General features: G+C 67.0%; 6 protein-coding genes across 10 annotated transcripts; 2 read left to right on the forward strand and 4 right to left on the reverse strand.

The window, feature by feature from the left end:
- Window positions 1-31: 31 nt before the first annotated feature.
- On the reverse strand, window positions 32-11,951 carry CRTC2 (CREB regulated transcription coactivator 2). 2 transcript variants are annotated; one of them, XM_042784562.1, is made up of 14 exons: window positions 11,761-11,951; window positions 7,855-7,956; window positions 7,429-7,545; window positions 7,137-7,198; window positions 5,421-5,489; window positions 4,302-4,405; window positions 4,020-4,049; window positions 3,694-3,758; window positions 3,454-3,503; window positions 3,091-3,335; window positions 2,121-2,569; window positions 1,275-1,550; window positions 1,002-1,176; window positions 32-904 (listed from the first exon to the last, which is right to left on the reverse strand). In XM_042784562.1, exons 1-14 carry the CDS (start codon window positions 11,929-11,931, stop codon window positions 696-698), a joined length of 2,124 nt encoding a protein of 707 aa, XP_042640496.1. In that variant the 5' UTR covers window positions 11,932-11,951; the 3' UTR covers window positions 32-695. The 2 variants fall into 2 exon arrangements, with proteins under 2 accessions (XP_042640496.1, XP_042640495.1); XM_042784561.1 differs by having other exon boundaries at window positions 3,694-3,773.
- A 567-nt stretch (window positions 11,952-12,518) lies between these two features.
- On the reverse strand, window positions 12,519-15,769 carry SLC39A1 (solute carrier family 39 member 1). Of its 2 annotated transcripts, none has more exons than XM_042784588.1 (4): window positions 15,371-15,769; window positions 14,847-15,117; window positions 14,045-14,175; window positions 12,519-13,596 (listed from the first exon to the last, which is right to left on the reverse strand). In XM_042784588.1, the coding sequence occupies exons 2-4, from the start codon at window positions 15,019-15,021 to the stop codon at window positions 12,970-12,972; spliced, it is 933 nt and encodes a 310-aa protein (XP_042640522.1). In that variant the 5' UTR covers window positions 15,022-15,117; window positions 15,371-15,769; the 3' UTR covers window positions 12,519-12,969. The 2 variants fall into 2 exon arrangements, with proteins under 2 accessions (XP_042640522.1, XP_042640521.1); XM_042784587.1 differs by having other exon boundaries at window positions 15,354-15,768.
- A 141-nt stretch (window positions 15,770-15,910) lies between these two features.
- Window positions 15,911-17,983, forward strand: CREB3L4 (cAMP responsive element binding protein 3 like 4). 2 transcript variants are annotated; one of them, XM_042784581.1, is made up of 9 exons: window positions 15,911-16,105; window positions 16,232-16,388; window positions 16,518-16,603; window positions 16,692-16,772; window positions 16,859-16,965; window positions 17,063-17,155; window positions 17,259-17,334; window positions 17,421-17,517; window positions 17,596-17,983. In XM_042784581.1, the coding sequence occupies exons 1-9, from the start codon at window positions 15,995-15,997 to the stop codon at window positions 17,808-17,810; spliced, it is 1,023 nt and encodes a 340-aa protein (XP_042640515.1). In that variant the 5' UTR covers window positions 15,911-15,994; the 3' UTR covers window positions 17,811-17,983. The 2 variants fall into 2 exon arrangements, with proteins under 2 accessions (XP_042640515.1, XP_042640516.1); XM_042784582.1 differs by having other exon boundaries at window positions 17,087-17,155.
- Window positions 17,984-18,107: 124 nt separating this feature from the next.
- JTB (jumping translocation breakpoint) lies at window positions 18,108-19,303 on the reverse strand. The gene is made up of 5 exons (XM_042784592.1): window positions 19,127-19,303; window positions 18,986-19,026; window positions 18,813-18,898; window positions 18,624-18,703; window positions 18,108-18,494 (listed from the first exon to the last, which is right to left on the reverse strand). The coding sequence occupies exons 1-5, from the start codon at window positions 19,201-19,203 to the stop codon at window positions 18,338-18,340; spliced, it is 441 nt and encodes a 146-aa protein (XP_042640526.1). The 5' UTR covers window positions 19,204-19,303; the 3' UTR covers window positions 18,108-18,337.
- A 333-nt stretch (window positions 19,304-19,636) lies between these two features.
- Window positions 19,637-21,967, reverse strand: RAB13 (RAB13, member RAS oncogene family). 2 transcript variants are annotated; one of them, XM_032987243.2, is made up of 8 exons: window positions 21,795-21,967; window positions 20,871-20,931; window positions 20,712-20,772; window positions 20,485-20,562; window positions 20,306-20,395; window positions 20,143-20,208; window positions 19,963-20,013; window positions 19,637-19,878 (listed from the first exon to the last, which is right to left on the reverse strand). In XM_032987243.2, exons 1-8 carry the CDS (start codon window positions 21,916-21,918, stop codon window positions 19,804-19,806), a joined length of 606 nt encoding a protein of 201 aa, XP_032843134.2. In that variant the 5' UTR covers window positions 21,919-21,967; the 3' UTR covers window positions 19,637-19,803. The 2 variants fall into 2 exon arrangements, with proteins under 2 accessions (XP_032843134.2, XP_042640525.1); XM_042784591.1 differs by lacking the exon at window positions 20,485-20,562.
- Window positions 21,968-22,227: 260 nt separating this feature from the next.
- On the forward strand, window positions 22,228-23,309 carry RPS27 (ribosomal protein S27). The gene is made up of 4 exons (XM_042784601.1): window positions 22,228-22,329; window positions 22,554-22,662; window positions 22,758-22,868; window positions 23,110-23,309. Exons 1-4 carry the CDS (start codon window positions 22,324-22,326, stop codon window positions 23,136-23,138), a joined length of 255 nt encoding a protein of 84 aa, XP_042640535.1. The 5' UTR covers window positions 22,228-22,323; the 3' UTR covers window positions 23,139-23,309.
- Window positions 23,310-24,481: the final 1,172 nt, after the last annotated feature.

Genomic DNA, 24,481 nt, shown 5'->3' on the forward strand with positions numbered 1-24,481 from the left:
CCAAATCAGCCACACGCCATCACAGGGGGCATTTAATTAACATATAATATATATTTAAAAAATAATAATAATAATAAATCACTCTGGCTCCCTCCTGGGCAGGGGGGAATGCGGGTCCTGGGGCCCCAGGTCCCCCCGCCCGCGGACGGGGCCCCCACACTCCCCCGGAGGGTATTTGGGGGGGGGCGGGGGGGGGGGCAAAGTTACAAGTGCTTTCTACACATCCCGTGGGGTCCCCAGCAGCTGGGTAAGGTCGGGGGGGGGGCTGGGGGGTACATACGGGGCACAGCTGGGGGGGCAGGGGGAGCAGGATTTCTCCTTAAACATGATGATTAGCCAGAAAAAAATAAAATAAAAACAGAAGCAGCCCCCCTATACGCCCCCCCCCCCCCCCACTGTCTCTACCTACGGGGTTATGTACAGCCGCCCCTGGGGGGGGGGGACACGGGAGCCCCCTCTCCACCGGGGTTTGGGGGTGCCGTGGGGCTGGAGAGCGCCTGGCTCGCATCCCTCCCCCCCCCCCCCCCCCCCCCCCACTTCTTCCCACCGGCTCCAGCATCCCCCAGCCCCGTTGTCCGAGGAGGGAGCCGGTGGTGGCCCCACCGTTTAACCGGAAAAAAAAAAAAAAAAAAAAAAGGGAAAAAGAGAGGGAGGGGTAGAATGAAGGGGGGGGGGGGGGGGGGGGCCCCGGCCCCTCACTGCAGGCGGTCGGTGCGGAAGGAATCCTCGACGGCCGGGTCGGTGAGGAGAGCGTAGGGGTCGCTCAGCATGTTCAGTCCGTCCAGGGTGAGCGGTTCGATTTTCAGCTCCTCCTCCAAACCCAAAGCCGCCGCGTCCACCTCGAAGCCGGGGACGCCGGCCAGCGCCGTCGCAATCTCCTTGGAGATGCCGGGGGGAGAATCCCCTACGGGGGAGAGAAAGGGGCGGGGGGGGGGCGCTCAGCACCCTTCCCTGTCACCCACGTCCCCCCGGCCCCGGGGGGAATGTGGTTTCCCACCCACCTGTGAGGATGATGTTGGGGATGGGGCCGTGGCGGCTGCAGTTGCTCAGGTTTTGCCGGTTGAGGACGTGGGGGTCGTAGGTGCCCTCGGTTGGGGGGTAGCTCAGGCCCCCCAGCTCCTCGGGGAAGCCGCCGCTGTTCCCGGTGGGGCTTTCCCCCATCCCAAATTGCTCAAACTGCGGGGAGAGGTGGAGTTCAGGGGGATAAATATCCCTGCTATGTGTGTGTGTGTGTCCCCCAACTCCCTCTCCCCCCCCCCCCCCGGAGCACTCACGCTGCCCAAGCCGAAGTCGCTCAGGGGCTGTCCCAGCTGCTGCAGGGGGGCGTTAGGCTGGTATTGGGGGGCGTAGGGGCGTTGAGCAGCCCCGCTCGGCGGCCCCGGGGGCCGTGTCGGTGGGGCGGGGGGCAACGGCGGCTGCGGGGGGGACTGCACGGGTTGGTGCAGGGTTTTCTGGCTCGGCTGGGATTGCAGGAGCAGGCCAGGCTGGCTGTAGGAATACGGTGGGAGCCGCTGGTCGGCTGGCAGCTTGCTGGTGTCCAGGGGTACCCCCTGCGGATAGAGCGGAGAGGGAAAAAAAAAAAAAAAAAAAAAAAAAAAAAAAAAAAGGGGGGGTGGGGGGGGTGGGTGTCAGTCTGCACCCACCCCAGCGCCCACCAGGATCCGGCCCCTCTGCTCAGCGCCCCTGTCTCCGCCAGCCCCCCCCTTCCCCCTCGGTGCGTTCCCCCAGCACCGGGTTGGGGAGACGGAGGCAAGGCGGGAAATCCCAAAATCCCAAATTTCCACACCCGGCACCGAAACCCTGCACCCAGCACCCGCTGCGGGCCGGGCTCCCCCCCCTACCCCCCTCAACACCCCACCCCCCAAAAAAAAAACCATCCGGAGCAGGGATCCCGGGGTGGGGGAGGCCCGGCTGGGATGTGCTGTGTCCTCCCCGGCTGCGCGGAGCTCCCTTCCCGACGGGGAGGGGGTCCGTGGGCCGGGCAAAGAGGGGGGGGCGAGGGGCTTCGCTGGTATGTGGCTGAGATGAGGATGGAAACGAGACAAGAGAGAAGTCGAGGGAGGAGGAGACGGAGGCGAGCGCGCGGCGCGGGGCCGGCGCGGGCGATGGACCATGCATACCTGGGTGATGGAGGACAATGTGGGTGACATTGTTGGTGAGAACTGTTTGGGGTGCTGCCTTCTGGAGTCGCCACCCATTGGGAGGGTGAGGGGGCTGAGCGGGACCCGTCGGCGGGGCGAGGTGTTTATGGACGCCTGCACCATGGGGGCGTAGGAAGAGCCGCTCAAGCCGGAGGGCAGGCTGGGGTTGCTGGGGGAAGACTGCATGGGCTGGCTGCGGGGGGATGTGGGGAGGGAGGGATTGCTGAGCGAGGAGGAGAGGGAGGAAGGCAGGGACTGGTTGGAGAGCGAGGAAGGGATGGAGGAACTGCTTTGGGAAGACTGGAGCGAGGGGTTGCTGAGGGAAGACTGGAGCGAGGGGCTTCGCAGGGAGGCCTGGAGGTTGGGATTGCTAAGCGAGGACTGCAGGGACGGGTTACTCAGGGAGCTCTGCATAGGTGAGGTAAGTCCTGTGGGGACAAAAAAGAAGAGACACCACCGTTACCCACGGAATCACCCCACGCCCCAGGTTCTCCTCCCCGGGCCGGGCCAGGCTGGGGCTCCCCATCTGCCCCGGGTGGGATTGAAGGTGACGGAGGCGACTGAAATGATGGAGACAGAGACAGAAACACACACACACACACACACAGATCCCGGGACTGGGACTGGCGGCGGCGCAGGATGCTCCAGGTCAGCAAGCAGAGGGTGCCGGGGCGGGCGGCGGGCTCCCCACGGGACCCCCAGATGCCACCGGACCCCGCAGCTCTCCCCACCCCGCTCCCAGGCTGCGGCGGCTCCGTCCCAGGCCGGGATCGCCCGATCTCTGCCACAGTCAGCTCTGGGACGGCGGCTGGGGTGGGGTGGGGGGCTCCCCATCACGGGGGCCTCTCTCTTGGCTCCCCACATCTCGGCAGCTGGTCCAGCCACCCCGGGACACCGGCTCCGGCGTCTCCCTGCCCGCCGGCGGCAACGGGCCGGGGCCAGCCCTCACCTGGCGAGTCGTAGCCCGTCCCCAGTCCCATGCTGCCGCTGATGCCCAGGTGCGTCATGGTGTTGGCCAGGTTGCTGGTGCTGTTGCCCCCGCTCAGGCTGGGGTAGGGGGTCTCGTCCGGGTCGAGCGGGGTGGGCAGTGGGGAGGGGAAGTGCAAGTTGGTGAGGTCGGGAAGGGAGCCGCCCGTGTTGAGGGCCGAGGGGATGAGGGGGACGTTGGCAGGCTGATCCGGGGACGGAAATATGCTGGGGGAAGAGACACACTCTCAGTATGGGAATGCTGCATCCCCTCCTCCAGCCCCTTTTCCGTGGCCACCCATGGGTTGGGGCTTCCCAGACGTGCCCCACCCTGCCCAGGACTTACTGGATCCCAGGGACTTCGCAGGATCGCGGACGGGCCGAGGACGACGAGAGCTGCGAAATCAAAGAGGAGGAATGAAGAGAGGGCGGGATGCTGAACCCACAACCCCGGGCCAGCCACGGTTTGAGGGCAGGAAGGAGGCAGAGCCACCCTGGTGTCGCAAGGCCCCGCGAGCAGGAAGCAGGCAGCCAGGGCAAGGGGACACGGTGGGTCGCTTCCTCACCGTTCTTCCTCTGCACCCACCTTCTTGGTGTCCCAGGGCTTCAGCGAATGCTTGTTGTCGTCGAAAGTCTCTTCGATGGGAGGCACTTGAAAAAGAAACACTGGCGAGGGTGGAGCAGAGGGTCAGGGCAGGGAGAGCGGCACAACCCACCCACATCCACCCCCGGGGCTGCTGACCGGTCACGAGTGGGGTGTTACAGACCCACCGGCCACAGAGGGGTCCCCGGGCACGGCCCCCCCTACATCCCACCCGCTGCCGCAGCTCTTTGCAGACTGCAAGGAGGAGGGGGGGACACGGGTCCATGCAGGGCTCGGTGCCACGCTGCCGGGTGCGGGCAGGCACTCACCTTTACTGTCCCCGTCCCCGTCCAGAAAACCTGCAAGAGAGCAGGTGACTGTTAGTGGCAGCACCCGGGGGACATCAGCCAGCACCACAGCAGGAAGCTGGGGGGGGGGGGGGGGGGGGCCTGCTGTGTGACCCCACCGTGGAGGGACAGGGCCCCCTGCGGTGCCCCCCCAGATTCCTCGAGGGGCGGAAGGGGCCTGGGGGTCCTGAGGTAGCTGGGTGGAGGCGGGAAGCGGCCGAGTCCTGCTGGGGGAAGCGGGGTGTCAAGGGAGGGGACGCTCACCGCTCCGGCGGCCGGGCGGCGGGGCGCCCTGCGAGGGGCCCAGGTAGGCGTCTTGGGGGTTGGGGTTCATCACGCTCGTGTGAAGCGCCGAGTCGGAATTTGTTCTAATTGGAAAAGTGATCGTTAGATAGGCTCAGGCTCGGCCCTCACCCTCACCTCCCCCCCAACCCCATTATTTACAGCCTGCTGCTGGGACAGTCCCCCCACAGCCAGCCCCGGCCCTGGGATGGTGGGTGAGAGCAGGGCCAGGGCAGCAGGCAAAAAAGGGAAGGAGAGCACCGTGGGTTTCGCTGCTCTAGTGGGGTCCCTCGCCCGGCACTTCCAGACACGCTGGGGCTTGCTCCAGCCCCGTCTCCCCTGAGGGACGGCTCTGCCACCGAAGCAAAGGCCCCGGAGCCCTCGCCACCCCCAGCATGGGGGAAGACAGCCTCCCCCAGGGACACTTTGTTTCCCCCAGGGGCCCTGGAGGGGCTGGGGGCAGAGGACCCAGGGATATTCCCCCCCCATTGTGTTCCCAATTAGTTGGGCCGAAGCGGATGAGCGCGGGGAGGGGCTGGGAAAAAGGCTGCTCGAGCTAATGACGCGTCCTGGGACCGCACAAGGGGGACATTGTTCAGCTGCGGCGCAGCTGGGAGGCAGGAAGCTCCCCCCGCCGCCCATGGGACGCAGCCCCCCTCCCGCGCGGGGCCCAGCCGGGGAGCGATGGGCGCCCGCCCGCGCCACGGCCCCGCTGCCAGCACCCTGCCCCGGGAGGTGCCGGCATCGCTTCCCGCACATCCCAAGGGAGACGGAGCCCCGGCTCGCCCTGCCGAGACCCCGTCGTACCCCAGGTTGGGGAAAGGGGACAACCCCAAAGCCACGGCTCTCCGGGGCTGGCAGGAGAGCTCAGAGTGGTTGCACCAAGCCTGGGGCACACGGAGACACCGCCTCCCCGGGGCCTCTTCGCTCAAGGGGTCGCCTCATTCAGCGGCCGGAGCAGCCTGGAGACCCTTTCTCTTCTCCTGGGGGACTGGAGTTGCTACAAGCAAGGCTGTGCCCACCCTGGGGGTCCTGGGGAAGGGCTGGAGCCCGGCTTAGAGACAGGGAGAGAGAGAAAAATGGAATCAAAAAATGATTCACCTGTTGAGAGCTGACGGCAGCCTAAACAAATGTCCTTTCTCCATGGGAAAGTTACTCCAGGGCATGGTCCTTTGTAAGGAGAAACAGCAGGGTTACTTGGGGGGCAAAGGTGGGGGGCACAGGGCAGCACTGCCCCACGGGAAGGAGGGTTAGCGGTGGGGAGGGGGCAGCAGGAGGCAGGCAGCTCGCTGCCTGCAGGCTGCCTTGCGTGGACAAGTTGGGGTACCTCCGCCAGCCCTAAGGGACACCCCTCGGCACCGGGTCGGGGTGATCTGCGACATCCTCACCCTATTCCCTGCCTTCGCCCTCTGCCCGCAGCCCAGACACGGCGGCAATGGGCGGCTTGGCTTCAGAGACCCAAAAACACGGCCGGCCCGCGCAGACCGCAGCCAAGAGGCAATGCAGCGGGAGCTGGGGCAGCGCCGGAGGGTCTCTGGAGCAAGGCTGGAGGGTCTCCATGCCCCAGGGTGGGGGAACCACAGGCCAGAGACCACCCTCCCCTCCAGCAGTGCCTGGGGAAGCATCACGGAGCAAGAGCCAAGTGAAGGCAACTATCTGGAAGATGGATGAAAGCGTCCCTCCCCTCCAGCCTGGGGTGAGGAATTTGCGGCGAGATGTTCCTGGGGACGGTTCCTCAGAGCCTGAGGTTCTGCAGGGAGGATGACCGTGCTCGCTGCAAGTGATGGGGAGGATTTGACACAACCTCTTTTTTGGGGGGATAAAAGCCAAGCCTTTATCCCCGGGAGGATGGCAGACAGGGCACCCAGACAGCTGGGCTTGGGCACAGCGGGATGGGGAGAAGACGTGCCGGGGGACGAGACCGCAGCCCTTGCACTCTGGACTGACCGGCGCCAAGGCTCATCGCGGGGAACAAAGTGCAAGACACAACATGAAGCTCCAGCAGAGCCCCAGCGACGCGCGGCACAACCCAGGGCTGCCAGCCTGGCACCGAGACGGCAGCCGAGCTGCGCCGGGCACCGACACGGCAGGAGCATCGGCAACGAGTCTGCCTGGGAGAATGGTCCTCAGGCCAGGGAAGGAGAGCGGTGCTGAGCACAGCACTTCAGAGCGAGGGCAGCCTTGAAAATAAAGCCCAGGAACCCTGAGCGACCTCTAAAAAGGCTGAGCCTGAGCGGCTCCGGCGTGGAGCCGCAGCTCACCGGGACCTCGGTGGGACGGAGCCGACGCTCGGGGCACGCTCGGGCTTGGCCAGCCAGCCCCGTCCTCGCCTGCCCCCGGGGCCAAGGGCCGGAGCATGCAGGGGCTCGGCCGCCCGGTGATTCACCTCGGGCAGGAGCCCTCTTCCCGCTGCCATGGGAGGTGGATGCCGCCCTGCACGCCGGAGCCGGCTCTTTTGGGCATGATGAAATTGTTCATCCTTAAAAATTCCCTCTCGGGGAGACAGTGCGGGCAGCACCCGAAATCAGAGGTGGGGGGGGAGACCTCCCAGCCCCACTCCTGGCATCTCAGGCCTGGTTTCTCCCCCTTAGACTGGCAAGGGAAGCTGTGTAAATCCTCCCAGGGGGGGCTGCCCGTTGCGAGGGACTCTCCCGCACTGGGCTCCTGCCAGCCTGCCCGTTTCCAAAATCTCTGGGTGCTCTTTACCACAGAGCAAGCCCCGGGCTCCAGTGACCCCGCAGACACGGGGAGGCAGCGGGCTGGAAACCAGCAGCCCGAAAACAAGTGCCAGGAGCCAAGAAAACATGGGGTCTTTACCTCCTCCAGCTGGGCTCGGGCGGAGGTGACAGGTAGGTCGGTCCGTAGGGAGAGCTGTCGATGTGAGGGGCACGTTAAGGGCCAAACGGAGAGCGAGGGGCTGAGCAGCCGGTGTGCAGGCACCTAACGCAACCCCGCAGACGGGCCGGGGCAGCACGCGTTGTCAATGCTCGTTAATCCCAAAGAGACGAGCGCTGGGAGGGCACCGGGATCGGGGCAGGAGTCCCAGCGGTGGGAGAAAAGGCTTCTCGTCCCCCGCGGAGGGGGCAGGAGGGAACGGGATAAAGGATATCTGTCGGACGTATCGGCGAAGCGGGGACATCATGCGGCGCGGGTCCCGCTGCACTCGCTCTACCAGGCCGTGGTGCCGGGTGCTGCGCGTGGAGTCCAGCGGCGAGTGCAAAGGGCCCTGCGGGGAGGAGACACCGGGGTGAGCCCACCGCCCGTCTGCGAGGGAGGGGGTCTCAGGATCAGCCCGCCCCCGACTGCCCCAGCGCCACCGGGGTGGGGGGATGGAGCTGAGGCCAAGCAGAGGGATTAGAGGAGAACACCCCCTCACCCCATCATCCGTCCCCAGCAGCGGCTCGTGCCACAGCTCTTCATCCTCCTCCTCAAGTCCTGGCCCCCCCTCCCCAGGGCACTGAGGGTGGCAGCTGCTGTGCAGACACCCACCCCCCCTCCCCAAAATTCCCCCTCGGCGCAGCGGGTGTTTGCCCACCTGGAAGTCGGAGACGCCGCTGCCGATCTGGTTGACATTGGGCAGGGAGCCGCTGTAGTAGGGTCCCCGGCTGTGCGCCAGCCTCAGCTTCTGTGCCTGTAGCTGGGCCAGGGGGGGCAGGTCAGGGAGGGGCCAGCAGGCACCCCCAGGGTGCTGGGGCTCCTCCAAACTGCCCCGTTACACCCAAGACATCCTTGTCCCCATCCCGGTGAGTCATCCCCACGCTCTTCCCTCCTGCAGCCGAGCCCCAAGCTTGCCCTACACGCGGTATCAAGCCCCCCAGGGTTTCCCACAGGAGGAGGCGACCCCTGAGCGAGGCATGTCCGACCCACACAGCTTCAAAAATCCCGTGGGAGTGGGCTGGGAGGGCTCAAGGTGCCCAGTTCCTCTCCACTTCAAAGCCACCAAGTACGGAGGAGGCCCTGCGAGGGACTTTCCTCTCTCCGTGGGTGCTCCAGTGCAGGAAGGATGCTGAACCCCCGCTGGGTTTGGTAGCCCAGAGCGGGGAAAGCCACATCCCTCCCGCAGGCTGTGGCACCCACATCCCCAAAGAAGCTGAGCCCAGCCCTGCCCAAAAACAGTCAAAGCCCCCGTGCCCACCCGAGAGGGCTCTGGGCTCCCCGAGCACTGGCAGTCAGTGCATGAGCTCATCCTCTTCGATCTGGAGGTGCTGGGGTTTCCAGCAAGCACCTCATCCCCACTAAAGACATCCCCACTAAAGTGCTGCAGCCCAAATAAGTGGGGGAGATCCCAGCTTGGCGAGCAGGAGGGGCTGCCTGCTCAGCCCGGCCCGGCAGCCTGCCGGCTCCCGGTGCTGCTCAAGGCCAAGGGAAGGAGTCACAGCAAACCGCAGGCGGGAGATAACCAGGTCTGGGCACCCACCCCCAGCGGTCGGTGGCGGTGGAAAACCCCACAGCAGAGGAGAGTCAGGGTCCTTGGGACAGCACCAGCACCGAGCTGGACCCAAAACTCCCTCCTGCCCCGACCCCGCAAGGGTTTGACCCACCACAAGACTCCCTCATCGTGACAGCAGCGGGAAAGGGCTCTGCTGCCCAAATCCCAGGAAACGGCACGGCCCTCATCATCCCCTCCAGCACCAGGGCACATCCCAGTTCCCCCTTCAGCATCCCACTGGAGAAGGAGGGTTTCCCCAGTGCGGACCCACAGAGCCAAGGCCAAGCGCACACGAATTCACCTTCCCTTTGGACCTGGGGGGGGATCCCTGAGCAGCCCCACGCGCCAGTCAGCACCAGCGCTCGTCGGTCCTGGACAAACCCCAGGGAAAGAGGAGACGAAGCATAAAAAGCAGCTTGGAAATGGGCTGCAGCCGGGAAACCTGCGACAGCAAATTCCCAAGCTTAAGACCAGTGAAATCCAGATCCAGGGGGAAAAAAAAAAAAAAAAAAGAACCAAAAAAACAAAAAACCGAGAGATTTAGTCAACAGCTGGCTGCGCTGGCACTGCAGGATTAGTGCGAGGAGTTGCGCTGAGGCTTAAGGTCTTGGGAGCCTGCTCTGTTCTCCGAGCCAGGGTCCCTGCGGGAGCCGGCAAAGCCAGACGAGGCCGAAATCAGGCAGCAGCTCACAAGTGGCCAGAAAAAAACTCCAGGAAACACAAAGAGAAGCTTGAGGGGCTGTTACACCCCAGCAGCAGGAGAAGGGCACCCCAGAAGTGGGCAGCAGCCCCTCCAACCACCTCTCCGCCGGTGAGGAGCCACAGAACGGAGGCACCCGTGTCGGGCACAAGCTGCCGGCACGACGGTCACTGCCAGCTCCTTGCCTGCAGCCCTGTGGGGAAGGATGGAGGGGAGCCACGGGGCCAGCACCCCACTTGGGACCAGCTCCTGTCCCGGGCCGTGCGGCTTTATGCCTCTCCGGGACTGCCAGTCCCACATGTGGGGAACAAACTCCCCGGAGAAAGCGTCCTGGAGCAGGGGATTAGTGGGGAGGACAGTCCTGCTGCCTCTCCTCCCGGCTTTGCTGCACATTAACCAGCTGTTTACTGTGCAAACAGCGTGCGGGAGGCTCCAGCCCACTCCCAAACTCACCAGCGATGTGCAGGTCGCAGCTCCCGCCTGCCGTCCCGGCGAGAGTGGGGACAAAACCTCCAGGGAGATGTCCCCCCACTCGGGAGCCCTGCCTGCCTGCCGGGGACGGGGCTGCTCTCAGCTCGGGGAAGAGCCGCACGTCGCTCCCCTGGGGCCGGTGAGATCCTGTCACCGTCACCCTCCTGGCAACAGCCTCAGGTCCGTGGGTCACTGCTGCCTCACCAGACCCAGGGTGCCAGCGGGGCTCTCCAACCCAAACACCCCCTTTTTTACAGGTCTGAGGGATTTTGCTCCCCTTTTCTTTCAGTCTCGCTGACCCCAAGTGTGGGGTGACACATGAGCCTCCCCAACAGCGGTCCCTGTCGCCTGAAAGAGCCTCGCCGTGTCTCCGGCTCCCTCAACTCCACACTCCGCTCCCCTCGCTCATCCATCCCGTATCTCCCGCAGGAAGGACGGCGCTGGCTGCCGGACCAGCGACCCGCGGCGCCGCAGAACCCCATTGCTGGGGTTGGCACAACCCGCCTCCCCAGGAGCTGAAATCTGGCCAAACCCCGATCTTGGCAAACGGCCGCGCGATCCCCACCGCCTCCTCAGGGCCGACACAGAGAGAAACACAAACCGGAGCTGACCGTCTCCTCTCGACATCGTCCCCTGTCCAGGAAACCACGCTCCTGGAGAGGCGCCGCGCAGCGTTCCCGACCTCCCTGCTCCACCTCCACCCCCCCAGCACAGCCCTCCTGCCACCGAGGTCCCTCTGAAAGCCCTCAGGGAACGATGACTCCCCTTCCCCAGAAGCTGCGAGCGGGCTGTTTTGCCGGCTCAGATCCGGCGCGTTCCCAACGCTGCGTTTTCTCAGGCTTCAGCCGAGCTAAATTGAAGCGTCTCCAGGGACGAAGCATCCGCTGCTTCCCGCGGGAGCCGGCCACATTAACGGGAAGGACTAACCCAACCCTCCTCCCGAGGGTTCCCGGTGCTCAGGGGCAGACCCCCCGAGCCCCGGGGGCGGTGGAGGATGACCCGGCAGAGGCAACACGGGGCTGGGACAGGGTGAGAGTCCCAGAGCCGTGGGCACGGGGATCCCCTCCTCGCCCCCCCCCTCCCCTCCCCGGCAAACCCTGGGGTGCCGTAGGCAGCGAGTCGCTTTTTCCACCTGGTCGCTGGGAAGCGGAGGAGGCGCAGGGTGCGCGCCCGGGACCCACGCACGGCGGCCGCGGGCCGGGGCGAACCACGTGCCGAGCCTTGCCAAAAAACCCACGGCCAACCAAATAAATCAAAATAAACCCAGGGGGAAAGGACAAGCGGGGTGCAGGGGGGCACCCGGAGAAAGAGTGTTTCTCTTGGCGGGGGCCGTTCCTGGCCCCTCCACACCCTCCCAGTAGCCCAAATGCAGACCTACCCCCAAGCCTCGGGGTGATGCCCCATCCAGTGCCATCTCCTCTGCACCCCCCAAACACCCCCCCCCAGCCCCTTTGGGCCCCCACCTGAGCCCCCCGCACACACTGCCTCTGCACCTCCTGACCCCCCCACTCACCCCGCACCCCCATCAGAACCCTCGGCCCCCCGTCCTTCTGCACCCCCACCCCCCCGAGCCCCCAGACCCCCATTCTCCACACAGTCCCCCCTAATCCACACCCCCCAGGCCTTAAATCAGCCCCCAGTCCCCTCACAGCCCCCAGTCGCCCTCCGGCCCCTCACGACCCACCTGCCCCCTCACAGCTCCCGGCTCCCCCACAGCTCCGGGCCCCCCTCAACCCCCCTCACAGCTCCCGGCCCCCCCGGGCCCGTCGCGCATCCGGCAGCGCGTTGGTGGGGGGGGGGGGGGGGGGGGAAGGGGGGGAGGCCTCGGCGGCGCCGCTCACCCGTGTGGAGCAGATCTCCATCATCACCTCCTCGAAGGCCGCCGTCTCCTCCGCCTGCCGCTGCTTCTGCAGCGCGATTTTCTCGCTAAACTTCCGCGGGTTGGAAGCGCCGGCACCGGCTGAAGAACCCGCACCGGGCCCGGGCCCGGCCCCCGCGCCCGCCGCCGCCATCTTCCCTGCTCGGGCCGCTCCGGCCGCCGCCGCCGCCGCCGCCGCCGCAGCGCGGGGCAGGCTGGGGCGGGGAGTCCGCGAGCCGGGCGGTGCCGCTGGGCAGCGGTGGGGAGGAGGACTACAACTCCCAGCAGACCCCGCGGCGCGCTAGCGGGGGACGATGGGAAACGGAGTCCCCGGCCTCTCTTCCCCCTCCAATGGTCCCCGCGGGGTGAGGAGGGCGGGCCCGACTACAAGCCCCGGCATGCACCGCGCGGCCTCAGCCCTCCTCCGGGGCGGAGCGACGGGGTAAGGGGGCGGGGCTTGGAGGGGAGGCTGCAATGGGGGGCCCGCTGTGGGGGGGGGCCGGGGGTAATGGTTGGAGCTGGAGACGGGGGGAGGGAGGGGGGCGTGGCAATATTGGGTCACAGCCCCTCCCACCACAACTGGGAACAGAGCAGACCCCCCATTCCCCCTCAAAACTGGGGGGGCTTGAACCCCCCAGCCCATATAGACCCCGAGGGAGTGGGGGGGCACTGTCATCCCCCTCCCCAATATTGTGGTGTCCCCCCCCCCCGCCCATCCCACCCCAGGCAGAGGCAGCACTGTCTGGTTCAGTCCTTTATTTGCTTCATCCAACACCTTTCCCTGTCCTGGGGGGGGCCGGGGCTGTGCACCCCAACACGCCCCCCCCCCCCCCCGCTGTAAGGGCACTTGTGGGTGTGAGGGGGGGGACACGACACATACACACACACATACACACTCACCACCCCACCCCCCCATCTTGGAGTCCCGCGGGGGGCGGGGACAGCACCGTTCCCCCTGTGCAGATGGGGAAACTGAGGCACGGAGCTGAGCCTCACCCTGGGGGGGGGGGGGTCTCCACAAGAAGGCCCCCCCACCCAGGGTGCACGGGGGGTGGGGGGCAGGAACAGCCCCTGGAGGGCACTTTGGCACTTGCACAGAGGAGGGGGTGCAGAGGGGAACCCCCTTCTTGGTTCTGTATGGGGAAGGGGGGGGGGGGTGGTGTCTCCCCCCCCACCCCGCAGAGGAAGCGTCTCAGATCTTGATGAAGAGGATGGCGGTGACGAGAGCGAAGCCGGCGAGGAGCAAGATGACCTTGGGGACGCGATGCTGGGGAACCCCCAGCTCCTGAGGCAAAATCTCCAGGAAAGTGATGTAGAGGAAGGTCCCGGCCGCCAACCCCTCCAACACCCCCCGGCACAACCGCTGCCGCGGCCCAGCGCCCGCCGCCACCGCCGTCCCCAACCCCACGCCTAAAGGCGACATCATGGCGAAGAGCACCAAGCAGGCGACCACCGCCGGCGGGCGCAGGCGGCCCCGCAGCAGCTTCAGCGCGAGGCTGAAGGCCACGGCGCATTTGTGCAGCAGCAGGGCCAGGCAGACCCTCAGCACGGCCCCCTCGGCTTCTTGCAAGCCCAACGCCAGCCCTTCCAGCACGGCGTGCAGCGCCAGCGCCAGCACCAGTAACCCGGCGCGGATGGCACCCCGGGCGCTGGGGACGGGCGACTGGGGCAAAGGGGTTTGGATGGAGCCGGTGGGAAGCAGAGCCCGCGTCTCCTCCGGGACGGACGACGGCTCCCGCTGCGCCAACGCGACCTGCTCCAGCACCAGGACCAGGAAGAAGCCCATGGCCAGGATGAACTCCGGCAAGGGGAACTGAAGCTGGGAAAATGGTAGGGGGGGAAAAGCGGGGTGGGGGGGTGGGGGGAGGACGCTCAGCACCTGCCTGCACCCGGCTTGGCCTGCACCCGGCCCTGGGGAGGGAAACTGGAGGTGGTGGCTGCCGGGAAGCCGTGGGCAGAGGGAGGATCTTTCCATGAGTCACGGCGGGACACGAGGGCCTCCCGCCCGGCCCCACCATCCCCTTCCTGCTGTCCCCCCACACACTGTCCCATCCCCGCTGTCCCCCTCCCCACCATCCCATTCCCGCTGTCCCATCCCTGATGTCTTGCCCCAACTGTCCCCCTCCCCACCATCCCCCTGTCCGCTGTCCCCACACAGCTCACCCCGATCCCAGGGGACAGGGTCACCAGGAAACCCCCAGGGCAGAGCTGGGGTTCCCCCAGACAGGGGGACAGGCCCCCCAGGGAGGGGGTCCCTGGGCTCTCACCGTGATGCGCAGCCCCTCCAGCGCCGCGCTGATGCTGGCCAGGTAGTCGGGCAGGAGGTCGAGCAGGCAGGTGGCCAGGAAGACGCCGCCGGCGAAGCAGCTCACCAGGCTGAGCACCGGGCTGCGGGCATCTGCGGGGGTGGGGGGGGGGCTGAGCCCCCCGCTGAGCCCCCCAGCCCAGCCCCACACCCCAGGATCCAGCAGGTCCCCCTGGGGTCAGCCCTGCCCTGGGTGACAGTGCTGTCTCCAGCCTATCCAGGACCCCCCCAGATTCCTTGGGATCCTCTGGACCCTGAGACCCCCCAGACCCCCTGAAACCCCTCGGGCACTCAGGACCCCCCCAGTCCCTGAGACTCCCCCAAGAATCCCCAGGACACCCCAGACACACTGAGCCCCTCAGAATGCCCCAGACCTCTTGGACCCCCACCAACCCTCCAGGACATCCACAAACCTCCAAGACCCCCAGACACCCCCCAGACTCCCTGGGACACCTCAGAGACCCCCAACTCCCCCAGAACCTCCCAGACTCCCCAGGACACCTCAGACATCCTCAGACGCCCCCCCCCCCCCCGACCCCCTGAGCCCCCGGGATCCCCCCACAACGCCCTGAACCCCATGGACCCATGAGATCCCTGGACACCCCTCCAGACTCCTTAGAACATCCCAGACACTCCCCTGAACCCCTCTGGAACCCCACGGGACACCCCAAGCCTTGCCAGGATCCCCCAGACCCTCAATCCCCCGAAGAGCCCTGAGACCCCCAAACTCCCCGGCCCCCCCCCCAGGCCCCCCCGGTGTGTACCGGCGGAGCTCGGGGGCTGGCGGAAGCAGCAGAGCGGGGCGAGGCCGCAGCCGAGGGGCAGCAGCAGCAGCAGCACCAGCGAGCCCAGTTTCGCCTCCAGGCCCGGCGGGGGTCGCGGCGCCGTCCCGGGACTCCAGGCCAGCTCCTCCGCCCCGGCCCCGGTTCCCGCCGCCATCCCGCTCGGGTTCCGATGCGGGAGCTCAGCGCCCACCGCGGGGGAAGCTCCGACCCACCGCCGCCGCCGTTTCCACCGTGTTTCTCATCCCCGGAGCTACGGCGGGACGGGACCGTCAGAGCGATCGGTGCCGCCTCCCGGCCCCGGTGACTCACAGATCCCTCCCCGTCCCGGGGCCCGCAGTTCCCGGAGCGCCGCGGCGGGTTGGGATAGGGATCCCCGGGGCGGGGGAGGGGGGGTGGGTGGCCCGGGGAAACGGGGCTGAGCTCCGGTAATAGCGGACCGGGATCAGAACTCGGTCCCGGTGTCCGTCTCCCCCTCCCCGCACTCACCGCTCGTCACCGCGTACCCGCGCGTCCTCGGCGATCCACAGGGCGGCGCCGCCACGGCGCGCCGCAGCCAATAGCGACGCGGAAAACCCCGACGGCGCCGCTGAGTGACGAGCGTCGCAGCCAATAGGAAACGAGAAGAGCGGGCGCGGTGCCGCTGTCCCGGGAACGCGCAGCGGCGCGCACACGTGTCCCGGTTCCACCGGGGCGGGTCGGGGCCGGGGTCCCGCTCCCCGCCCCCGGTAGTGGAGGGGACACACACACACACACACACCGGCCCGAGTCTGGAGCCACCGTCGGCTGCAGCGACCCGCCCCCGGGTCCCGGTTCCCCCCGCTGCTGCTCCCCGGTGCCTCCGGGACGCGGGACCGGGGCGGCCTCAACTCCCAGCCCGGTTTTCTCTCTGTGCCCCGCCCCGGTCGAGACGGAGGGAGCGTCCGAGAAGCCCGGCCCCTTTTACCGGTGTAAGGCTGCGGAGGGTGGGACTTGGCTGGGTTTGCCCAGGATACCGGAGATCCTGGTTGCGCGGCCCCGGGAGCGGGCGGAGGCGGTTGCGCAACCGAGGAACCAAAGTGGGAGCACAGAGCCGGGAGAGTTTCCACGCATCCCACGGGGGCGACCGCCCCCCCCCCCCCCCGGAACCGATGGAGCTGGAGGCACCGGAGTTCCCGGAGCCGCAGGACGGGCTCTGCCCCTTCCCCGGCTCGGTCCCCTCGGAGTCGGCCTTCGAGGGCTGGACGCTCCCCGACGATGGCGTGAGTCGGTGTCGAAGGGGGAGCAGGGACACCCCCGAGGGACACCAGGACCCTGAGGGGGGAATCACAGGACCCTTTGGGGTCCACATGTCTGTCTCTCCCCACCCCCCATCTCTCCGGCCACAGGGGAGTAAAGCCGAGGAGCTGGTGCGGCTGCCGGTGACCCCCCAGGACGCCAGCCCGGAGCCCCCCACTCGCAACGAGCCCCCCGCCACCCTCTACGAGGTGGTCTGCGACCTCAGCCCCGCCTTGCACAGTGGTGTCATCTCCATCCAGCTGGGGGGTTAGTGGGCTTGATCCCCCCCCTCCCCCGCAAACGACATTCAACCCCGGGGGGGGGCCGCATCCTTCCCGCTGCTCCGGGGTTAAGGGCAGGCAGGACACAGCTGGCTCTTCCCCCTCCCTGTTGCAGATGACTGGCTGTGCCCCCCACTGCTCCCCGGCTCCTGCATCATCAATGAGCTGCCTGCCGCGCCCCTGCCAGCACCCAGCCCCACGGTGAGTCCCCAAAACCTCCCCCCGGGGGTGTCCCCACGCTGCCGGGCACCCCCAGCCCATCCCCGCGCGCGCCTGTGTCCCATCTCAGCACCTGCGCCTGACGGAGGAGGAGAAGCGGCTGCTGGCGCAGGAGGGGGTGACGCTGCCCGGCACTCTGCCCCTCACCCAGGTATGTGGGGGGGGGGGGGGGGGCTGAAGAGGGGCTGGAGGGTGGCATGGGGCAGGGTTCACCCCTTCACCCCGCCTCGACCCCAGGCTGAGGAGCGGATCCTGAAAAAGGTGAGGAGGAAGATCCGGAACAAGCAGTCAGCCCAGGACAGCCGGCGGAGGAAGAAGGAGTATCTGGATGGGCTGGAGAGCAGGTGGGTGCCGGTGGCACCGTGTCCTGCCACGTCCCCTGTGTCCCAGCATGTCCCCTGGGTCCCGACGTGTCCCCAACCTGCCAACACATCCCCTCAGCCGTCCCCATCTCTGCCCGGGCAGGGTGGCTGCGTGCTCAGCCCTGAACCAGGAGCTGAGGAGGAAAGTCCAGGAGCTGGAGAAGCACAACGGGTGAGCATGCGACAGGGCGCCGGAGGGGGACATGGGGTGCCAGTGGGTGGGGGGGGTACAGGGACACCAGGACAGGCGCTTTTGCTGACCCCTCGTCCCGCAGGTCCCTGCTGCGGCAGCTGCAGGCGCTGATCAAGCAGACGTCCAACAAGGCTGCCCAGACCAGCACCTGCATCCTGGTAGGGCACACACCGGCAACCCCCAGCACACGCTGGTGTCCCCCACCACTGCTTGGGGACACATGGTTCCTGTCCCTCCCTGTCAGATCCTGCTCCTCTCTCTGGGACTCATCCTCTTCCCCAGCTACAGCCCCTTCCGCCGGGGCCTGGGGGACAGCCAGGATGGCGACAGACCCACCGGAGGTAACGGGTGGGCTGCAGGAGTCCCAAGGGGACTGCCCAGCTGCAGCTCCCTCCCCCCGGCGTTCCGTGTTCCCACAGTGATTTCCAGGCACATCCTGACCCGGAGGGAGACGCTGGGACCGGGTGGAGAAGCCACATTCCCTGTGCCGGGGTGGCTGCAGGTGGAAGAGCCAGGACCTGCGGCTGCCGCGGAGGATGGAGATGAGGCGGGGCACGGGGATGGGAGATCCCCCAACGCCTCAAGCCAGAACCCCCCGGAGACAACAAAACAGGGACATGGGGACGAGATGTGACAAGCAGGAGAGAGCAGCTCCTGCTCTGGGGTCCTGGGAGCTGCCCTGGAGGAGGGTGGGCAGCAGTGAGGGAACACCCAGCCTGAGCAGGGGGTGCTGGGTGTGCCCTGCCTCCTCCAGTCCCAGCAGCTCTGAGCACTGATAAATAAACCTGCAACCGGTTTGCACCCCAATGCTTGTTAAAGGGTCGGCGCTGAGTGCAGGACAGTGACACCCCACCCCCCCCAGTCCTCTGAGGGGGGAGCGGAGCCAGCGTCGCTGCTGTCCTCCCGGGGCCAAATGCCAGTGTCGCTCTGGTGACAACGATCAGGATTTATTATACACCGCGCTCCCTGAGGGCCTCCCGCGCGGGCAGGGCACCCCTCAACCGGCCCCACGGGACAACCCAGTAGCATCCGAGGCAGCTCCCAGCAGGATTTCATGTTCACAAATCAGGGCAGGGCCTTCCCCAGGTCCCTGTTCCTCCTCCCACCCGGTTGGGAGCAGTGGGCGAGTAGAGTCCTCTGTTCCAGGGCAGCCGGGCTCTGCTAAATGGACTCGATTTGCTTGCGAACCTTCTCCAGGGCCTTCCTGTCCAGCACACGCTGGCGACACACCACCAGCACCGCGAAGATGGCGGCGACGCACATCATGGTGCCCACAAACCTCCAGAAAACGTGCGCTTCCATCACTGCGGAGCGACAGCTGCGCCCACGAGGAAAGTTAGGAACCCCGTAGGGAACAGCCTCACCCCCAAATTCCACCCCGTCGCCCTCTGCGACTCCCCCAGGGCTAAAAGCTGCCCCGTCCCCTGCGTCCAGGGCCTGCACCCACCTCTTGAACTCATCCCTCTTGGAGGTGGCACAGTTGATCGTCTCAATGAAGCCAGTAGGGTTGCACTCTGGTATTGTCTTCTACAACCGAGCGGGGACCATGAGAAGCCGTGGCGGGGCAGGATGTGACCCCCCAACACCACCAGCCCCGGACAGCACGGCTGAGGGGGCGAGCGCAGCCCGTACTCACCGCCTGGAAGCTGGAGCAGCGGGCGCACTCCTGGGCCACCACGAAATCCTCCACCCGCCAGCACGGTGTGACCGCCACCGGGCTCGCTGCGGGAAGCGCACCCGTTAAGCATGAACCCAACGGGGAAAACCCCCCCGGGCTCAGCCCGGGCTCCCGGCCCCCCCCCAACTCACCCGAGCGCCTCTCGTCGCTCGCCGCCATCGCCGCCGTCGGCCTGTGGAGAGAGCAGAGACGCCGTGAAGGCCGCGCTCGGGGCCTGGCCTGCCCGGCCCGTGCTTCCCCGGCCGCTATTCGCCCGCCAGCCTCCCGCTCACCGCAGGCCGCACAATAAGGCTCCCAGGACGAGGCAGAGAGCGCAGGGGCGCGACCCGGCCGGGCCGCGGGGCCCCATCAGCGCGAACGAACTACCGAGCCCGGCTCCGCTTCTCTGCCAGCGCCGCCATCTTCGGGCGCGAGGGCCGCTGGGAGAAGCGGGGGACGGCGGGAAGGGCGGGGAGAGCGAGGGGCGGGGCTTTTGTGCGGAGGCGGGGCTTGAGCGAAGGCGTTGAGGGGGGAAGGGGGGCGTGTTTTCGCCGAAAGGGGGCGTGGCTTCGAGAGTAGAGGGCGTGTTTTCACGTAATGGGCGTGGCTTCTCCGCGAGGGGGCGTGACTCTGAGCGAAGGGGCCGTGATTTTTACCGCGAAGGGGGCGTGGTTTTCACCGAAGGGGCGTGGCTTAGCACGGCGGCGGCGCCCCGGGCGCTCCCGCCCCCTCCCCGCCCCGTCCCCGGTTCCCCCCCCCCCCCAGGCCCCACCGCCCCCCCAACAGAGACACCGAAGACGGGGCAAGGCACAAGCTGGGCTTTATGGCACAAAGTGCGGACCGGGGGGGGGTCAGCCCTCCCCCCCTCCCGGCCCGGAGGCCCCCCCCCCCCCTCCCCGGAGAGGCGCCCACGCTGCCCCGGGGCAGGCGGGGGGAGCAGTGACGTCGGGGGGGGGGGGGCCCGGCGGTCCTACACCAGGGAGCATTTACCCCCTGCCTTCCTCGGGGGGCCGGGTTCCAGCAGGGGCCTGCTGCTGCTGGGGGCCTGGAAAAGGGAGGGGAGGGGGTCAGGAGGGGGGCAGAGCAGGGGGGGTGGTGTCCCTCGCCCGGCCCCCCCAGCCCCACTCACTGATTTCCGGGAGGATTTTTGCAGGATGTCCCGTGCCAGCGTGCTGAAGGCCTGGGGAGAGGGGACGGTCAGCTGGGGCACCTCCCGGGGATGGGGACACCCCCCCATAATGCTCCCGTCTGGGGGTGCACAGCCTCCCCCACCACCACCCCCCCCCCCGCATCTAGGACCCCCTCTCACCTCCTCCACATTCACGCTGGACTTAGCGCTGGTCTCAAAGAAGCGGATCCCGTGCTCCTTCGCCAGCTGTGGGACAAGGGGATCCCCACTTTGACCTGGCTGCTGGGGGCGGGGGGAGTCCCACGGTGCCCCCCCCACAGCCCCACAGTGCCCCCCTCCCTACCTTCTCAGCCTCATCCCGCTTCACTTTCCGCTTGCTCTCCATGTCGCACTTGTTGCCGATGAGGAGACGCTCGACCCCAGCCGAGGCATTCTGCGGGCAGGAGAGGATGGGCAGGACCCCTCCCCACCCTCGGGCCCCGCCCCCCCCACTGTGTCCCCTGCCCCAGCATGCACCCCCACCTCCTTGATGCTTTTCATCCAGTTTTGGATATTCTCAAACGATTTCTCGTCAGTGATGTCGTACACCAGGATGATGCCCTGCCAGGATGGTGCGGTCAGTAGGGCAGGGATCCTCTGACCCAGCTTGGGGGGGGGGACACAATGACTTGTCCCCAGGAATCTGTGGTGTCCCCCCCTCCAAAGCTGCCCCAACCTCTCTGGGGGCTGTCTGCACCCCCCCTCCGTACCACAGCTCCACGGTAATAGGCTGTCGTGATGGTTTTGAAGCGCTCTTGTCCTGCCGTGTCCCTGGGGGAGAGGCAGAGACGAGAGGGGTGAGGGCAGTTTGGTGGGGAGCAGTGGGGGGGGGTCCCCACTTCCACACCCCCCCCACACACACTACTTACCAGACCTGCAGCTTAATCTTCTTCCCATCGATGTCCACTGTCCGGATTTTGAAGTCGATCCCTGGGATGGGAGGAGAAAAACGGGGGCCATAAACAGCTCCACTCCCAGTCCCAGCCTCCAGTTTCCCAGTTAACCATCTGGCATCCCGGGAGAGTGGGGGGAGGCAAAGTCCAGGCCTGGCACTGTCCGTGGTGGGTGGGAAAGGGTCACCGGCGTCCCCCAGCCCGCCGGACGTCGCATTCCTGCGGGATGGCATCACCCCACACGGCCGCCTGCGGTGCTGCCTGCGCCGGGATGGAGCTGGGAACCCCCCCCATCAAATCCATCAGCCCCAAAAGCTGGTAAATCCCCCCCAAAAACTCCCATGTCCCTGCTCAGCCCCGTTTCAGGACATGCGGGACACCCCGTTTCGGGGACTGAAGCGGAGGAGGAAGGGCTGGAGCGCCAGGCTGGGAGGATGATGGTGGGGCACAGCGTGGCCCAGTTGGCAGCTGGCGTGTCCGTACTGGGAGTTTATGGCACGGGCCGTGCCGGGGCGGCTGCTCCAGGCTCAGGAAATGGTTTTACAAGTGCGGTGGAAACTTGGAAGAGGAGAAAGAAGACGGGGCAGCGGGCACCGGGGTGCCGGGTGGGTGGCAGGGGAGCCGCACACCGTGCCACGCCGGCGTCCTTCGTGGCGCAGCCCCCCTGGAAACGGCTCAGCCCCCCGCCGTTCCCCGGTGGGGACGGGGCACACGGGGCTGCCCCGGCGGCGTTCCCGGCCTCCCGCCGGTACCGGGCTGCGGGCAGGCGGCGGGAAGGAGAAGAGCGGCGAGCGACGGGAGCGGCCCCGGGGTGAGCGGCGGGGCCGCAGCGGGAGGGGAAGGGGCCGGGGGTCCCCGGGGGAGGTGGCGGTGGGGTTGGGGGGGGTCCCGGTGACGTACCGATGGTGGAGATGTAGGTGCTGGTGAAGTTGTCCTCGGCGAAGCGGATGATGAGGCAGGTCTTGCCCACGCCGCTGTCCCCGATCAGCAGCAGCTTGAAGAGGTGGTCGTAGGCCTTGGCCATGGCCCCCGCCCGCCGCCGCCACCGGGAGCCCCGGCCCGGCCCCGGCCCCGGCCCGCCCCCCCCCCTTGTCGGGCGGGGACTCGGCCCGAGCCATGCCCCGCCGCCATGACGTCACCCACCCCCACCTCCGTGACGCCACCGCGGGAGGCCAGCTAACGTCACACCCCCCACCCCATCCCCGCCTTCAAGCGCCCCTCCCAAGATGGCTGCCGAGACTGGCGACCTTCCCAACATGGCCGCCCACACCGCGCCCTTCCCAAGACGGCGTCGCCCAGCGCCCTTCCCAACATGGCGCCGCCCAGCGCCCGCGCCTCACTTCCGCCCGTGCGGGGAACCCCGCAGCGGATATAGCGGCGCCCGCTTCCGGCCTGGCCCCTTTTCGGTCGCGGCTGCCCGCACGCCGCCATGCCCGTGAGTGCGGCCCCGGGCCCGGGACGCGGTTCCCCCCGCTCCCCGGCGGGGCCCCGCGCCGCGGTCACGGGAGGGCGGCGGGGTGGGGAGGCGCGCGGACAGGCCCGGTTGTGGCGGCGGCGGGGTTGGGGGGGGGGGCGGTGAGCCGGCGCCGCCGCCATCTCCCGTGGCGGAGGCGCCAAGATGGCGGCGGGCGGGCGCTCTAACCGCGCTTGTCCCCGCAGCTGGCCAAGGACTTGCTGCACCCTTCCCCTGAGGAGGAGAAGAGGAAGCACAAGAAGAAGCGGCTGGTGCAGAGCCCCAACTCCTACTTCATGGACGTCAAGTGCCCGGGTAGGGCGGCGGGCGGCCCCCGGGGGCGGGGGGAGGCGACACCCCGGCCCCCGCTGTCCTTCCCGCTCCCCTCACAGCTCTCCCTTTCCCGGCAGGTTGTTACAAGATCACTACGGTGTTTAGCCACGCTCAGACCGTCGTTTTGTGCGTGGGCTGCTCGACCGTGTTGTGCCAGCCCACGGGGGGCAAGGCGAGGCTGACAGAAGGTGGGTAACGGTCCCCCCTTTGCTTCTTCGGGGGTCACCTGGGCTGGCAGCTTCCAAAAACTACTCGGTATGGGGCGTTTTCAGAACCGTGGTGGTGCTTTTCTCCTAAAACATGGCAAAACTGCTGAATTTGGGCTGGTGAGGCAAGGAAATCCCTGTAGGGACCGGGCTTAAAGAGGCCGCAGTGTTTCTGACTGCCTTGCCGTTTTTTTTTTTGTTTGTTTGTTTTTTTCTTCTTCAGGCTGCTCTTTCAGACGAAAGCAGCATTAAGCGGAGGGAGTAGGGGATGGCTGCGACTACTCGGACAGACGGCCGCACAGAGCAGGGGCTGCCACCGTGGAGCTGCGTCCCCGGAAGGCCAACCACGAATGTGACTTTCGTACTGTCCCTGTAGCCCCACCCATCTTTCTGTCAATAAATTTTGGATAAAATACATACAAATCAGTTTGCTTTTACCGCTCTGATTCTCTGTGAGAGAAGGGTGGTTTGGCAGCAGTTCTGAAGTTGAGTTTTAGTTTTGGTTTTGAGACAAACTAAATCCTTCCTTGTATTCAGGCCAGGAGCAAAACCATCCCCACATGCAGCATAGGATCTGTTGCCACTGTAACGTCACGCTCTCTGCACGTTGGGATTTACTTCCCGATGCTCCGGAGCCCCAGCTGAGTCCTGTTTCATGCTGGGAAGCCTCAAGAGGGTGGGAATATCCTGCAAGGAAGGGAGCTCAGGGAGGAATATCTGAGGTGTTCCACGAGGAAGCTGCTTGTGCACGCTTGCAGCTCTCGCTGGTGCTCTTTAACCTGTGAGGAAATGTTGATGAAACAGAAACCAGGGGTTTAATGTGAAAAAATTGAATGCCTCTAATCGTGTACTGCTCTAGATATGCCGATACTTTGATCGACATGCTGAGGGCAGGGATGTCACCCCGAGGGACCCGGGCAGGCTGGAGAGGGGGGACCGAGCAAACCTCATGGGGTTCAGCAAGGCCAAGGGCAAGGGCCTGCCTGTGGGTCGGGGCAATCCCCAGCACAAACCCAGGCTGGGCGAGGAGTGGCTGGAGAGCAGCCCCAAGGAGAGGGACTGGGGGGGTTGGTGGGGGGAAAACTGCCCGTGAGCCAGCCCCGTGCGCTGGCAGCCCAGAACCCACCCGTGCCCTGGGCTGCAGCCAGAGCAGGGGGGGCAGCAGGACCAGGGAGGGGATTCTCCCCCTCTGCTCCGCTCTGGGGAGACCCCCCTGCAGTGCTGGGGCCAGCTCGGGGGCCCCCAACAGCAGAAGGACACGGAGCTGCTCGAGCGGGGCCAGAGGAGGCCACGGAGATGCTGGGGGGGCTGGAGCAGCTCCCCTGGGGGGCCGGGCTGAGAGAGTTGGGGGGGTTCAGCCTGGAGAAGAGAAGGCTCCGGGGAGCCCTTCGAGCGGCCTCCCAGGGCTTAAAGGGGGGGCAGGAAAGGGAGGGGGGACAAGGGGAGACAGGTTTAAACTGACAGAGGGGAGATTCAGATTAGCTCTAAGGCAGAAATTGTTCCCTGTGCGGGCGGTGAGGTGTTGGCCCCGGGTGCCCAGAGCAGCTGTGGCTGCCCCCTCCCTGGAAGGGTTCAAGGCCAGGTTGGACGGGGCT

Source organism: Tyto alba, unplaced genomic scaffold (assembly GCF_018691265.1).
Source record: "Tyto alba isolate M040663 unplaced genomic scaffold, T.alba_DEE_v4.0 Super-Scaffold_8, whole genome shotgun sequence".
In the NCBI taxonomy this organism is placed as follows: domain Eukaryota; kingdom Metazoa; phylum Chordata; class Aves; order Strigiformes; family Tytonidae; genus Tyto; species Tyto alba.